The sequence below is a fragment of the Leopardus geoffroyi genome, chromosome B2 (genome assembly GCF_018350155.1).
Source record: "Leopardus geoffroyi isolate Oge1 chromosome B2, O.geoffroyi_Oge1_pat1.0, whole genome shotgun sequence".
Lineage (NCBI taxonomy): Eukaryota > Metazoa > Chordata > Mammalia > Carnivora > Felidae > Leopardus > Leopardus geoffroyi.
In genome coordinates this window covers 86,054,022-86,069,772 of record NC_059332.1, presented here as the reverse complement: position 1 = coordinate 86,069,772, position 15,751 = coordinate 86,054,022, and the positions used below count along the sequence as shown (strand labels likewise).

The window sequence follows — 15,751 nt, the reverse complement described above, 5'->3', positions numbered from 1 at the left end:
AAAATATATAAAGAACTTATCAAACTCAAAATAACGTAGAAGACATGAACAGACACTTTTCCAAAGAAGACATCCAGATGGCTAACAGACACATGAAAAGATGCTCAATATCAGTCATCATCAGGGAAATACATATCAAAACCATGATAAGATACCACCTGACACATGTCAGAATAGCTAAAATTAACAACACAAGAAACAACTGGTGTTGGTGAGGATGCAGAAAAAGGAGAACCCTCTTGCACTGTTGGCAGGAATGCAAACTGGTGAGGCCACTCTGAGGAAGAGCATGGAGGTTCCTCAAGAAACTAAAAATAGAACTACCCTACAATCCAGCAATGGCACTATAGGTATTTATGCAAAAGATACGAAAGTACAGATTCAAAGGGGTACATGCACCCCAATGTTTATATAGCAGCATTATCAACAATAGCCAACAACAGAGAAAGCCCAAATGTCCATCAACTTATGAATGGATAAAAAAGATGTGGTATACATACACAATGGAATATCACTCATTCATCAAAAAGAATGAAATCTTGCCATTTTCAATAATGTAGATCGAGCTAGAATGTATTATGCCAAATGAAATATGTCAATCAGAGAAAGTCAAATACCATATGATTTCACTCATGTGGAATTTAAGTAATGAAACAGGTGAGCATATGGGAAAGGGGGGAAGAGAAGGGAGGGAAACAAACCACAAGAGACTCTTAATGATAGAGAACAAACTATGGCTTGACAGAGGGAAAAGGTTGGTAGTTGGGCTAGATGGGTGATAGGTACTAAGGGCACCTGTTGTGATGAGCACTGGGTATTGTGTGTAAGTGATGAATCACTGAATTCTCCTGAAACCGATATTGCACAGTATGTTAACTAAAATTTAAATTTAAAAAACACTATAAAATAATAAAAAAAAATCTGATGCAGAAAGACTAAGTATGTTGGCAATTAGACATCTTTGCCACATTCACCTAAACAATAAGCTTTAAACAGGAGAAATCCAAACCTATCCCCATTCATCAGAACACCCTCAGTGTACCTTTAAACTCTGAAAGTACAATCTAAAAAGCCAGCTTTCTTGGGTTGTGAAGGCCCCTTCCCTCTCATGTCCCAGGATTATAATATCTATAGTTATAGGGAAAGAAGAGTGGCCCTTGGACCTGTTTTGTAGAAGATAAATCATATCACTTATCCAGTTTCAGACTTGGTGCCAGAATTTGCAAGGTCTGTGTATTTGCAGATTTCAAGTGCCAACGAAAGCTAACTGAATGGTACAGGGGACATGGCAAATGACAGCTCTTCCCAGTCACCTAATTTAGGAGATGCTGCCTTAAGAGCTTTAGGGTTATAAAGTAGGAGAAGGCTTTATGGACAGGAATTAAAAACAAACAAAAAAAAGACAAAAAAAAGAATTTGCCTATCTAGTTGCTCCCGCCTGTTTTCCTAGAGTTCCAGTTCTACTCCACAATAAACTACTAAATCCTTAACCTGTGAAAGAAGTATTAAAACTAAGTTTCCTCTTTTTATTTGGAAATAATTTACCTGTACCAGATAAACCAGCTGTATTTAATTAGGATATATAAACTGGAAGAAGTTTCAGAGCAAATAAAAACCCTCAGTGATTTTTAAGAGTGGTAACAACCTGAAAATTCAGAGTAACTAGTCTCTAGTGAAAAGATACTGATTCACATTTTCATCAAGATTTGCTAACACACTGCCTTAGAAAAACAAGAATAAACCTGAAAAAAATGAACAACCTGAGAAGAATTATTAGACATGAAAATTACTGCTTAAGGACAACAGTGGAGTGAATAATGCAAAAAACTAAACCAGTACCAGGAAGACAAGATTATTAAAAACATTCCTTTCATACTTCATTCTGAATGATTCTTCAATTATATACTAGAATTCCACATAAAGTGCTTTGTTTTTGGACTGTTTCATTTCATTGATCTCTTTCTGTATAGTAATGCTAATGCCATACTTCTAATATCTGTCATTTTATAGTACATTTTGTTATTTGGAAAAACAAGTTTTTCCCTTCGTTAATAAACATTTTTTTAAGTCTTACTTTTTTCTAACATAGTTATAAACTTTAGGATTAGGTGGTTAAGTTCTATAAAATCTCATCAGAATTTTTCATTTGGATTGCACTAAATTTACAAATTAATTATATTAATATATAAAATACAAATGTTTGAAAGAATGGCCACTTGGCAATTTTGACTCTTCACAATAAATTCATGTTTCTCCAGGGGTGCCTGGGTGGCTCAGTATGTTAGGGATCTGACTTCGGCACGGGTCATGATCCCACACTTAGTGGGTTCAAGCCTTGCGTCAGGCTCTGTGCTGATAGCTCAGAGCCTGGAGCCTGCTTCAGATTTTGTGTCTCCCTCTCTCTCTGTCCCTTCCCTGCTTGCACTCTGTCTCTCTGTCTCCCATGAAATAAATACTAAAAAAAAAAAAAAAATTAATTCATGTTTCTCCATTTATTCAAGTTTTTTATATCCTTTCATAAAATGCCAAAGATTTCTTTGTATATTTACTGCTATGCTATCTTCAATGTACATTTTTTCCATTCTTTTCCCCATAATACAAGAATCCTCTTGACTTGTATATTCTTTGGGTTTGGCCACCTTATTGGACTCTTTACACATAATAGTTTTTAGATAGTTTTCATGAGTTTTATAGGTATTTCCCACTTGTAAAGAATGGTAATTTTATTTGGAACGCTTTTAGTTAAAATGATTTGTTCAGAATTCAATCACTATTAAATAATACTGACGATAGAAGGCATTCTTGATTGATCTTGGCTTAATGAACATGTTTTACCATTGTTTTTCCATTAAATGTTTGATATAGGTTAGTAGAAGACCTCATTTTTCAAGTTAAAAAACTTGCATTAGAAGATTTATTACTGGGTTTTTATGTAGTCAAGATTTCAGTATCTGTTATGACATATTTTATCTCCAGTAAACTTTATTTACTTAACATTCATATAGTGCTTACTCTGTGCCAGACACTGAGCACTTTTCACATATTACTTCATGTAATCTTTCCAACCACTCTGCAGATTTTCTTTTTCCATTTGAAAGATGAGAGAACTCAGGCATAAGTGTTACATAGTTCTTATGTGGTTGAGTCAGGATTGAATGCAGAGATCTGAATTCAGGTTTCATACTCTTGAAACCATTCTTTAGCTTCTTGCTAATGAACACTTCTTATCTGCATTTTTGCTTTAGGAATTTTGCATATATTTTCATTAGTGAGATCAGTCTATAAATCTTTCTCATGCTGTACTTGTTTAGTTGGTCTACCAGTAGATAAATCCATAGAAGTCAAAGTGATAGTCACTTCTAAGATTAGGTCAAGAAAACACTGGACTCTGTCTCAGATCATTCACTAAGGGGAAACTAGCTGCCATGTGTTAAGGGGACTCAGGTGACTCTGTGGAAAGGCTTACATGATGAAGAACCAAAACTCCCATTCCAATAGCTGAAAGGAACTGAGGCCTGTCAACCTTTGCATAAGAAGCTCGGAAGTGGATCCTACAGCCTTCAGATAACTGCAGCACCAGCAAAGAAACTGACTACAACCTCTCGGGAGACCCTGAAACAGACCCACCAGGTTCAGCCACTTCCAGATTCTCAACTTTTAGAAAATGTGTGAGATAATACATGTTTGTTCCTTTAAACTGCAGAATTTTACGGCAATTTGTTATGTAGCAATAGATAATGGGTAAACTCTCCACTGTATTTTAGTATCATAAGAATCAGCTGTTTCTCAAAGGTTGACTAGAAGTAATGGGTGAAATCTGATGCTATGTAAAGATATGCTCAATAAACTTTTAGATTTCTTTCTAGGATACAAGTTAATTCAGAATGAACTATCACAAAGAGAAATTAAGAAAATCCCATTTACAACTGCATCAAAAATAATAAAATACATAAAAATAAATTTAACCAAGAAGGTAAAAGATCTGGACACTGAATAGAAGACATTGAGAGAAACTGAGGAAGACACAAATGGAGAGATACTCCATGTTTATAAACTGAAAGAACTAATATTGTTAAAACATGCATCCTATACAAAGCAATTTATAGATTAAATCCCATCCCTAGGAATATTCCAATGGCATTTTCAACAGAAATGGAACAAACGGTCCTAAAATTTGTATGGAACCACAAGAGAACCAAAACAGAGAACGAAAAAGAAACCTCAAAGTATCAAGGTCCCTAATTTCAAATTGTATTACAAAGCTACAGTAATCAAAACAATGTGGTTGGTACTGGCAAGATCAAAACCAGAGATATAAATCAATGGAACAAACAGAACAGAAAGCTTCCTCCCCAAAACCCACACAGATATAGCCAATTAATCTTCAACAAAGGAGACAAGAACACACGATGGAGAAAGGCCAGTCTCTTCAATAAATGGTGTTGGAAAAACTGGACGGCTACATGCAAAAACCTGAAACTGAACCACTGCTTTACACCATACAAAAAATTAACCAAAAATGGATTAAAATCTTATAAATTTAGAAAACTACAAAACTGGAAGATAACATAGGTGGCAAGTTCCTTGACACAGAGCTTAGCGATGTTAATTTTTTTTTTTTTTTTTTTTTGCATTTGACACCAAAAGCAAAGGCAACAAAAGCAAAAACAAACAAGTGGGACTATAGCAAACTAAAAAGGTTCTGCACAGGAAAGTGAAAGGCAACCTAGCAACTGGGAGAAAATATTTGCATATCATATCTGATAGGGAGTTAATATCCAATATAAATTCTAAAAACACACAATCCAATTAAAGTTCTTAACATTTTTTCTAAGATATCCAGACAGCCAATAGGTACATGAAAAGGTGCTCATCACTACTTAACGGGGAAATGCAAATGAAACCACAAAGAGGTATATCTTATACCTGTTAGAATGGCTATTATCAAAAAGATAGGAAATAACAAGTAATGTAGAGGATGTGGAAAAAAGAGAACCCTTGTGCACTGTTGGTGGGAATATAAATTGATTCAGCTGCTATGGAAAACACTATGGAAGTTCTTTTAAAAAATTAAACATAAAACTACCATATGACCCAGCAATTTCCTTTCTGGTATTTATCCAAAGAAAACAAAAACAAGTTTGAAAAAATACTTACGCTTATTGCATCATTACAAGCATATCAGAGACATTATAGGTTTGGTTCCAGACTAGTTCGATAAAGTGAATATTGCAAAAAAGTGAGTCAAATGAATTTTTTGGCTTCCCAGTGCATAAAAAAGTTATGCTTACACTACATACAGTGTAGTCTGTTACATTTGCAACAGCATTATGACTAAAAAAAACAATGTGTCTTAATTAAAAAATACTTTACTGCTAAAAAGTGCTAGCCATCATTTCATCTTCCAGCAAGTCATAACCACTCATCACAGATTACCTTAATAAATATAATGCAGAAGTTTGAAATACTGCAAGAATTACCAAAATGTGGCAAAGAACATGAAGTAAGAAAATACTGTTGGAAAATGGTGCTGATATTCAGCACCAAAAAGTTGGTTGAATATTATTCAGCCACAAAAAGAAGGAAATCTTGCCATCTGCTACAACATGGATGGACCTTGAGGACATTATGCTATGTGAATTAAGTCTATCAGAGAAAGACAAATACCCTATGATCGCACTTAAATGTGGAATCTTAAAAACAAAACAAAACAACCTCATAGATACAGAGAACAAATATGTGGTTGGCCTGAGGTGGGTGTGAGGAGGGGTGAAATGGGTGAAGATGGTTAAAAGGCACAAACTTCTAGTCACAAAATAAAAAAGACCTGGGTATATAATGTACAGCACGGTGACTATAATTAATGTTGTATTACGTATTTGAAAGCTGCTAAGAGAATAGATCTTAAAAATTCTTATCACAAGAAAAAATAATTTCGAATTGTGTGGTAATAAATGTTAACTAGACTTATTTTGATGATCACTTCACAAAAAAACACATCAAATCATTATGAACACCTGAAATTAATATGTCAATTTTATCTCAATAAAAAATAAATTAAATACCTTCAGATTATATTTATGAGCTTTATCCAAAATAGTTGGTACCAAATCATCAGTATTTTCTCCATTTTCATCATTTGTACCAGGTGGGTACCAAGATAGGGCTAGTACACCTAATAGAAAAAACCAAAAAGAAAAATAAATACAGGAACAGGACTGATGGAGGTATTCCAAACAGATTTTTCTTAAAAGGCAGAACAAAGACCAAATTGTCAACAATAAAAAAGAAACATATTCCCATATAAGTTATTATTTGGTTACTTAAATATTACCTATGGCTATTTAATTACTTTGTATAGTCATATTTATGAACTCTATCAGGTATGAATATATTTAATAAGTTTTACTTTACAGAATCTAGGTTTACAGAAAAATTGCACTGAAAGTACAGTTTCCATACATTCTCCTCCACACCCCCTCTCCAACTCACATATGGTTCCTGTTATTAATACCTTGCATTACTGTGGTATGTTTGTTACACATAATGAACCAATACTGATACATCATTATTAATCAAAGTCTACCTTTTGTGTTGTACAGTTCTATGGCTTCTGACAAAAGCATATGTGCCCACCGTTACAGTGTCATACAGAATAGTTTTACTGACCTCAGAATCCTCTGACATCCCTCTATTCATGCCTCCTCTCTCAATCCCCTGGACAATAATTGATATTTTTAGTATCTCTATTGCTGTCTTTTCCAGGATGTTACTAGGTAGAATCATACAGTAACTTCTTCAGACTGGCTTTTGAAATTTAGTCATACATACATAACTAAGGTTCATTCATGTCTTTTTGTGGATTCATAAATCATTCTTTTTTATTGCCACATACTATCTCATTGTATGAATGTGCCAGTTTATCCATTCAACTACTAGAGGATACCACAGATGCTTATTTGGGGAAATTATGAACATTCAAGAAAAAAATTAGTTTCTTCCTGTAGGACTTACTTTTGAAATGATAAGTTACAAAATAAGTTTCAGAAACATAAGCCTGCAAAAAAAAAAATCACTCACTTTGATGGAATATTTGAAGTCAAGTAATTCAAACCCACGTTAATATATAAAGCTGTAACAGGCCATTAGAAAAATGCTACTAATTTCTAAATTAATCAACATACTCTTTAAGGCATGGAGAGAAATATAATGGTACCAAAAGAGAAGCATGTGGAAATGCAGAAACTGCAAGGTTAGAAACCAGCAGAGAACTAAATTATAAGATTTAAACTTTATAGTAGACATGCCATGTACAGAGCAGCCCCATCTAGGGAAACAAAACAGAACTTTCATTAACATTTCCAGGAGGAGGAGGAGGAGGAGGGGGAGGGGGAGAGGGGAGGAGGAGGAGGAGGAGGAGGAGGAGGAGAAGAAGAAGTCGTCTATGTCCTCTATCCACTCTGAAAACAATAGCATTAAGAACACAAGAGGTAGAAAAAAGAACCTATAATAAGCTTTAGGAAAGCTTATGGCTAGTTACAAAGGGAGTCTATTATATAGAGGGAAATGATGGTAAGAAAATGGTCTGGAAACATTGATCAAACATTTAAGCTGCCTACTAGCCTAGTTTATAAAAAGAAAAAAAAAAAAACACCACTAATGAAGAGTCACAATTAAAAAAAGTTTCAACACAGGACCTATGAAAAAAATCCTGCAAAAAATAAGAAAACAAACATGAGACAAAATAATAAAGGAAGAATATATAAAAGATTATCCATGAAGCCTAGGAAAATTTTAAGCACAGCATTCTCCCATGAAATTCAAATCAAAAGATTCCTGTTCCTAGCAATAAAGATTAGGTTACATAGACCAACATTTCCAACGACAAACAATTATTAAACCAGATACGGATTACAAAAATAAAAAAAAAAAAAAAAACTTCTCAAAGCCAAAGAGCTGGAGAATAAGGAATTATCTGTCCAAACTGAGGCAAAAACACGAAGAAGAGAAATATCTGAGCAAGAACTTGGTCTGCCCAAAACATAATTGGCAGAAGTAAACTAACCCTCAAAACCAGTGGATTAAGTACCAGGTGGACAAGCTTGGGAAGTCCTCTAGCTTTAAATTTAAAGTGACTAGTATTTTCTACTGTACTGAATAGCATAGATAAAGAACATTTTCATTCTTACACAAAGTTCTACCGGACAGCATTCCTAGATTTCTGATCCTCCTAATACCTGACCATCTCATTCTTGTCTGCTGATTTTTCTTCCTCCCTATCCTCACTCAAGTTCTACTCTAAGGCTTGAGAAGAATGTTCTTTGTTCCTCCTCGTTACTCTGCTTCAGCTTTTTTATTCTGTCAAATTATCATTTCCACATGTCTAATTCTATATCCTTACTGTGCTCCACAGTCTAATTTATCTTTGCAGCATATCTTTTGGACTGTATCCCTCATGAGCTCTGAACACAAGTAATGGTCTGGGAAATAAGCCAATCATGGTCTTCCTCACGAGGAGAGTTGGGCCACTGACAATGGTAATGAACCTTCACAGCAACCAGAAAATTTTCTCTAACACACATAATCTAAGTATCATTTATAAATAAGATTACTGAGTATTTCTACTATTTCAACTGTACAGTGAAAAGGGATATTCTTTGAAGTCTATTCTTAGCACACTAGCATTTTATTAAATGCAGATCGTGTCATATTGATCATGGTGTCCCTCCATAGCACTTATTACAAGGTCTTCAATATAAATGGTACCCAACCATTTATTTTATGAAGTAAAATGATGAATCTAAACAGGGTAATAGTTAAGAAGATAAGATATGATATCAGACAGACCTGGAGATTCAAGTTCTCATTCTCTTATTTGATAGGTGTTTATCTTTAATTAATTTTACTTAAGTTTCCATACTTGTAAATTGGGGATAAGCTCAGTTCATTCCCTAAAAGTGTTTTTAAAAATAGAAAATGCCTTACAAAGAATAAGACCCCCAAAAGTGATTATAAAAACAATAATAAAAAGACAACGGCAAGTAAATTAGGATACATTTAACTCCACAGAACTTATGATAGCTTCTCTTCGATATAGAGAACTTACTGTTTCTTTCAAACATATTAAACACTCCTTCAAACTAAAGATTTAGCAGAAACAAAGGCAAGCCCAGTTTCAGACATAAACACTATTACCACTATATAGGATGACCCATGTTCAACAAAGAGTATAAGGCATACAAAAAAGAAAAAAAAAATAACTGTCAAGAGGCAAAGAAGTCAACAGAACCAAACTAGATATGAAACAGATACTGAAATCATTAAATAAGCAATGTAAAATTACTATGATCAAAACATTAAAAGATCTAATGGGAAAGACAGCTACCATATGTGAATCAGCTGGGAAATATGCCGGAAATGAAAATTCTAAGAATCAAATAGAAGTTCAGGGAAGACAGCAGAGTAGGATGATCCCAGGTTCACCTCCTCCCATGGACACAGCTCTGAGACTACAGCTAACTCTAAGTAACTAACTCTGAAAATGACCTAAAGACTGGCAGAAGACCTTCCACAGTCAATCATAGAGAGGAGGCTACATCAAAAAGGGCAGGAGAGGTGGACACATGGTTGGGAACCAACCACCCAGGTGAGATTAACCACAAAAAGGACTTACACCACAAGCAAAGAGAAAGGAGAGGATTAGACCCCACACTAGGCACCAGAAGTACTGGGATATGCACTAGGAAATGAGTCCCCATCTGGCCTTGAAAACCTATGGGGCTGAACTTTAGAAGCTTTTAATATCACCAAGATTTAACTCCACATACTTTACAAGTCAACTGGGCTTAACTCCAAGAGAGTCAGATAGCAATAGGAAACTGAGTTCCGCCTTTAAAAAGCCAGCATAGTGCTCGCTTCGGCAGCACATATACTAAAAAGCCAGCATAGTAAATGACTCAACCAAAGACACAGCACAATAGTAGCAGTTTGAAAAGTGCCTGGGGTATACGTGAAGGAGAATCACTTACTAATCTCAGAACACACACTAAAGGAGTGGGAATGATCAGAAGACTTCTCCAAAAACAAAAGTACTAGGGGGTGCCATTTCTCTTCCCCTCCCCCATCCTAGATAGCTGGACATTTGCAGGAGCCAGTACTAATGCTCTACCTATCTTTCTAGCACTGTGTGCTATGTCCCCACATTCCCATGCAGACCTGCCAATCCAACCCTCCTGCCTTGGCAGGCATAACAACAAAGTGGTTCCTGCCCCACCATAATCTGAAAGCAGCCCCAGCAGGGATCCGCACAACTACAAAGTGACTCCTGCCCTGGGGAGAGGCCAAGTAATTTCAAACACCAGCATGCCCACAATTCCAGCAGCAAAGCCTCTTCACTGAGCAGAAAGAAGTTTTGCTGTTTGGTATCCCATAGCTGTGGCAGATAGGCTAAGAGCAGAAAGCCTGACTGCTGACCCTGCCCACCTACAAGCCTGCAGAGGCCTCAGACTTCTCAACTGCACTGGGACCAAACCCTGCCTAGTGTGCCCACAGCAGGCAAAGTCAGTCACTGCAGCTGATTGGGCCAGAGGTAAATGAGGTTCAGGCACAATAGTAGGGTGCACACAGCCTGCAAAAGAAACACCACAGGAGCACCTGTTTCTGGTGACCAGGAGGGACTGAGCTACAGGGTATCACAGGACCTCTTCTATAGAAGGCCACTATTTTTAAGATCAGGAGATGTCGCTGACCTCCATAATATATGGACACAGAGAGTCAAGCAAAATGAGATGACAGAGAAAGATGTCCCAAATGAAAGAAAAAGACAAAAATCACAGCAAAAGAGTTCAATGAAACTGAGATAAGCAAAAATGCCTGATAAAAAAAATTCAAAGTAATGGTCATAAATATAGTCACTGGAAGGGCACCTGGGTGGCTCAGTCAGTTAAGTGTCTGACCTCATCTCAGGTCATGATTCTCACAGTTCATAAGTTCAAGTCCCACATCGGGCTCTGTGCTGACAGCTCAGATCCTGGAGTCTGCTTTGGATTCTATGTCTCCCTCTCTCTGCCCCTCCCCTGCTTATGCTCTCTCTCTCTCAAAAATAAATAAATATTTACAAAAATTTAGAGATAGTCACTGGACTTACGAACAGAGTGGATGAATTCAGAACTTTTACAAAAATACACGTATAAATCAAAAGAACCAGTCAGAGATTAAAAACAAACACCTCAATAGCTGTAATAAAAAATAATTAACAGCGAATTAAAAAGACACAGAAAAACAGATCAGTGATCTGGAAGACAGGGTAATGGGAAACAACCAAGCTGAACAGCAAAGAGAAAAAAGATTAATAAAAAGCAGTAAGACTAGGTTAAGGAAACTCATCATCAAGCGTAATAATATCCACATTATAAAGATAACAGAAAAAGGAGAGAAAGGAAGAGAAAATTTACTTGAAAAAAATCAAGCTGAAAATTTCCCTAATCTGGGGAAATAGACATCAGTTTCAGAAAGCACACACAGTGCATAACAAGATGAGTCCAAGACACATAAGTAAAATGGCAAAAAGTAACAATAGAGAATTTTTAATTCAGCAAGCAAAACAAAACAATTACATATAAAGGAAACTCCATAACCCCAACAGGTGATTTCTCAGCAGAAACTGTTCAGGCCAAAAGGAAGTGGCATGATCTATTCAAAGGAATGAAAGGGAAAAAAAAACAAAAAACAACAAAAAAAACTTGCAACCAAGAATAATCTACTCAGCAAAGTTATCATTCAGAATAGAAAAAGAAGTTCTTTCCTAAACAAAAACTAAAGGAGTTCATCACCACTAAACCAGGCTTACATGATAATGGGAATTCTTCAAATGGAAAGAAGATGCCATAACAAGTAGGAAAATTAATAAAGAAAAAATTTCACAGGCAAAAGCACATATATAATAAAGGTAGGAGATGAATCACTTATAAAGCCAATACAGTGGTTAAGACACAAAAATTGATTTTACATCAATTATATTTACAAAAATCATTCAAAACATACATAAAATAAAAAGATAAAATATGACACCATATATATAAAACAAAGGGAGAATAATAATTTAGTGCTTTAGAATGTATTCAAACTTAAGCAACCATTAACACAACTGCATACATGTTATATATGATCCAATGGAAACCACAAATAAAAAACCTATAATGCCCACCCCACACAAACACATACACAAAGAATCCAATCCAAGCCTACCACTAAAGAAAGCCATCAAACCAAATGAAGATAGAGAAAAACTATACCAAAAAAATTAACAAAATGGCCATAGGTACACACATATCATTACTTTAGAACAAGACTCACCTACCTATATTCTGTCCACAAGAGCTTCACTTCAGACCTAAAGACACATACACCCTGAAAGTGAAGAACAGCTGGAAAAACATATGCCATCCAGAAAACAAAACAAAAAGAGCTGGGATAGCAATACTAACATGAAATAAAAACAAAACAACATGAACAAAACTAAAAAACAAAAAACACTTTAAAACAAAGACTGTGGCCAGAGACAATTAAGGGCATTACATAATGATAAAGGGACCAATCCAACAAGAAGATATAACAATTGTAGATATCTATACAACCAAAGCACCTAAATATATAAATCAAATATTAACAGACAGAAATGGAGAAATTGACAGTATTAGAATGGTAGAGGTCTTTAACACCCCACTTACATCAATGGATAGAAAATCGAAACAGAAATCAACAATGAAAAAGTAGCTCTGAATTGACACATTAGACCAGTTGTGAATTAACAGATATATACAGAATATTCTATCCAAAAACGTAAGAATATCCATTCTTTTCAAATGTACATGCAACATTCTCCAAGACAGATCACACATTAGGCCACAAACAAGTCTCAATAATAGTATGAAACTAGTAGTCAATTACAAGAAAAAATCTGGAAAGAACACAAATTTATGGAGGTCTAACAACAGGCTACTAAACAGGGAAGAAGTCAACCTTGAAATCAAAGAGGAAATCAAAAAACACATTGAGACAAATGAAAATACCATTCCAAATCTTTGGGGCAGAGCAAAAGTAGTTCTAAGAGAGAAGGTTATGGCAATACAGGTCTATCTCAAGAAACAAAAATCTCAAATAACCAAAACCACACCTAAAAGAGCTAGAAAAAGAACAAATGAAGCCCAAAGCTAGTAGAAGAAATAATAAAGTTTAGAGCAGAAATAAATAAAAAAGAAAAAAAAACAGGAAAAAAAAAAAGATCAAAGAAACAAACTGGTCCCTTGAAAAGATAAACAAAACTTATAAACTTTTAGCTAGACTCATCAAGAAAGAAAAGAGGCCTCAAAAAAATAAAATCAGAAATGAAGGAGAAAGAACAACCAACACCAAAAAAAGTAAAGCATTGTAGAGAAGAGAATGAAAAATTACGTATCAACAAATTGGGATAACCTAGAAGAAATGGATTAATTTCTAGAAACATATAATCTGCCAAAACTGAATCAGGAAAAAATAGAAAATTTTGAACAGGCAAATGACTAGTAATAAAATTGCACTGGTTATGAAAAAAAAAACCATCAAATGTTCAAATGAGATCTACAGGTGAATACTATCAAACATTTAAACAGTTATTACTTATTCTTCTCAAACTATTCCCAAAAAAACAGAAGGAAAACTTCAAAAATTCATTCTATAAGTCCAGCATTACCCTGATACCAAAATAAGACAAAGACATCTCACAAAAAGAAAACTGGAGGCTAGTATCTCTGATGAACACAGATGCAAAATCCTCAACAAAATACTAGCAAATACAATTCAACAATATATTAGAAAGATCATTCACCACTATCAAGTAGGATTTGCTCTAGGGATGCAAGGATGTTTCAATATGTGCAAAACAAAGTTTTTCCTCTATCAGGAATAAAACAATATGTCTACTCTCACCACTTTTATTAAATATAGTACTGAAGTCCTAGCTGCAGTAATCAGAAAAGAAATAAAAGGTATCAAAATTGTTAAGGAAGAAGCTGTCACTATTTGCAGATGATGTGATACTATATATAGAAAACCATAAAGACTACACCAAAAAACTACTAGGAACTGATAAATGAATCCAGTCAAGTTGCAAGATATAAAATTAATATACAGAAATCTGTTGCATTAATTACAGAGTAGCAGAAAGACAAATTAACCATTTCATTTGCAATCACACCCAAAATAATAAAATATCTATAAACTTAACCAAGGAGGGGGGCGCCTGGGTGGCGCAGTCGGTTAAGCGTCCGACTTCAGCCAGGTCACGATCTCGCGGTCCGTGAGTTCGAGCCCCGCGTCAGGCTCTGGGCTGATGGCCCAGAGCCTGGAGCCTGTTTCCGATTCTGTGTCTCCCTCTCTCTCTGCCCCTCCCCCGTTCATGCTCTGTCTCTCTCTGTCCCAAAAATAAATAAATGTTGAAAAAAAAAAAAAAAAAAAAAAACTTAACCAAGGAGGTAAATGACTTATACACTGAAAACTCTAAAACATCCATGAAAAAAATTAAAAAGAACATAAATAAATGGAAAAATGTTCCATGCTCATGGTTTGGAAGAATTAATATTGTTGCAATGTCCTATTAATATTGTTGAAATGTCCTAAAGCAATTTACAGACTCAATGCAATCTCTTATCAAAATACCTACAGAATTTGTCACAGAACTACAAATATATAATCCTAAAACTTATACAGAACCACAAGACTTCAATGAGCCAAAGCAATCTTAAAAAAGAACAAAGTTGAAGGTATCACAATCCCAGATTTCAAAGTATACTACACAAAGCTGTAATAATGAAAACAGCATGGTATTAGCCAAAAAATAAGGTGCATACAAGAATCGAGGACCCAGAACTAAACCCATGCTTATATGGTCAATTAGTCTATAACAAAGGAGGCTAGGATATACAATGGGTAAAAGACAATCTCTTCAATAAACTGCACTGGTACAGCTAGAGAGCTACATGCAAAGAAATGAAACTGTACCACTTTCTCACAGTATACAAAAAAAAGAAACTCAAAATGGATTAAAAACCTACATGTGAGGGGCGCCTGGGTGGCTCAGTCGGTTAAGCGTCCGACTTCAGCTCAGGTCATGATCTCGCAGTCCGTGAGTTCCAGCCCCGCGTCGGGCTCTGTGCTGACCGCTCAGAGCCTGGAGCCTGTTTCGGATTCTGTGTCTCCCTCTCTCTGACCCTCCCCCATTCATGCTCTGTCTCTCTCTGTCTCAAAAATAAATAAATGTTAAAAAAAAAATTAAAAAAAAACCTACATGTGAGACCTGAAATTGTATCTCACAATATGTTTATTGCAGCATTATTTATAATAGCCAAAAATCCCTAAAAGAAAATAGTAATAATCTCTTTGACATGGGCCTTACCAAAATTTTTCTAGTTAGGTCTTCTTTGGCAAGGGAAACAAAAGCAAAAATAAACTATTGGGAGTATACCAAAACAACAACAACAACAACAACAACAACAACAAGTTTTTGCACAGTGAAGGAAACCATGAACAAAATGAAAAGGCAACCTACTGATAGAAGACATGTGTAAATCATGCATCATATAAGGGTTTAATATTCAAACTACAAATAACTTTTACAACTCAATACCAGAACCAACAACAAAAAAAACCTGACGGGGCGCCTGGGTGGCGCAGTCGGTTAAGCGTCCGACTTCAGCCAGGTCACGATCTCGCGGTC

General features: G+C 35.4%; 1 protein-coding gene across 3 annotated transcripts in view; it reads right to left on the bottom strand.

Moving 5' to 3' along the window:
• The window catches only part of MANEA (mannosidase endo-alpha), a 64,900-nt gene that overhangs the window by 24,685 nt on the left and 24,464 nt on the right, over window positions 1–15,751 (bottom strand). For all 3 annotated transcript variants that reach the window (XM_045499059.1, XM_045499060.1, XM_045499058.1), the window contains exon 3: window positions 6,066–6,175. In XM_045499059.1, the coding sequence (XP_045355015.1) occupies window positions 6,066–6,175 (110 nt within the window). The remainder of the gene's footprint in view (window positions 1–6,065; window positions 6,176–15,751) is intronic.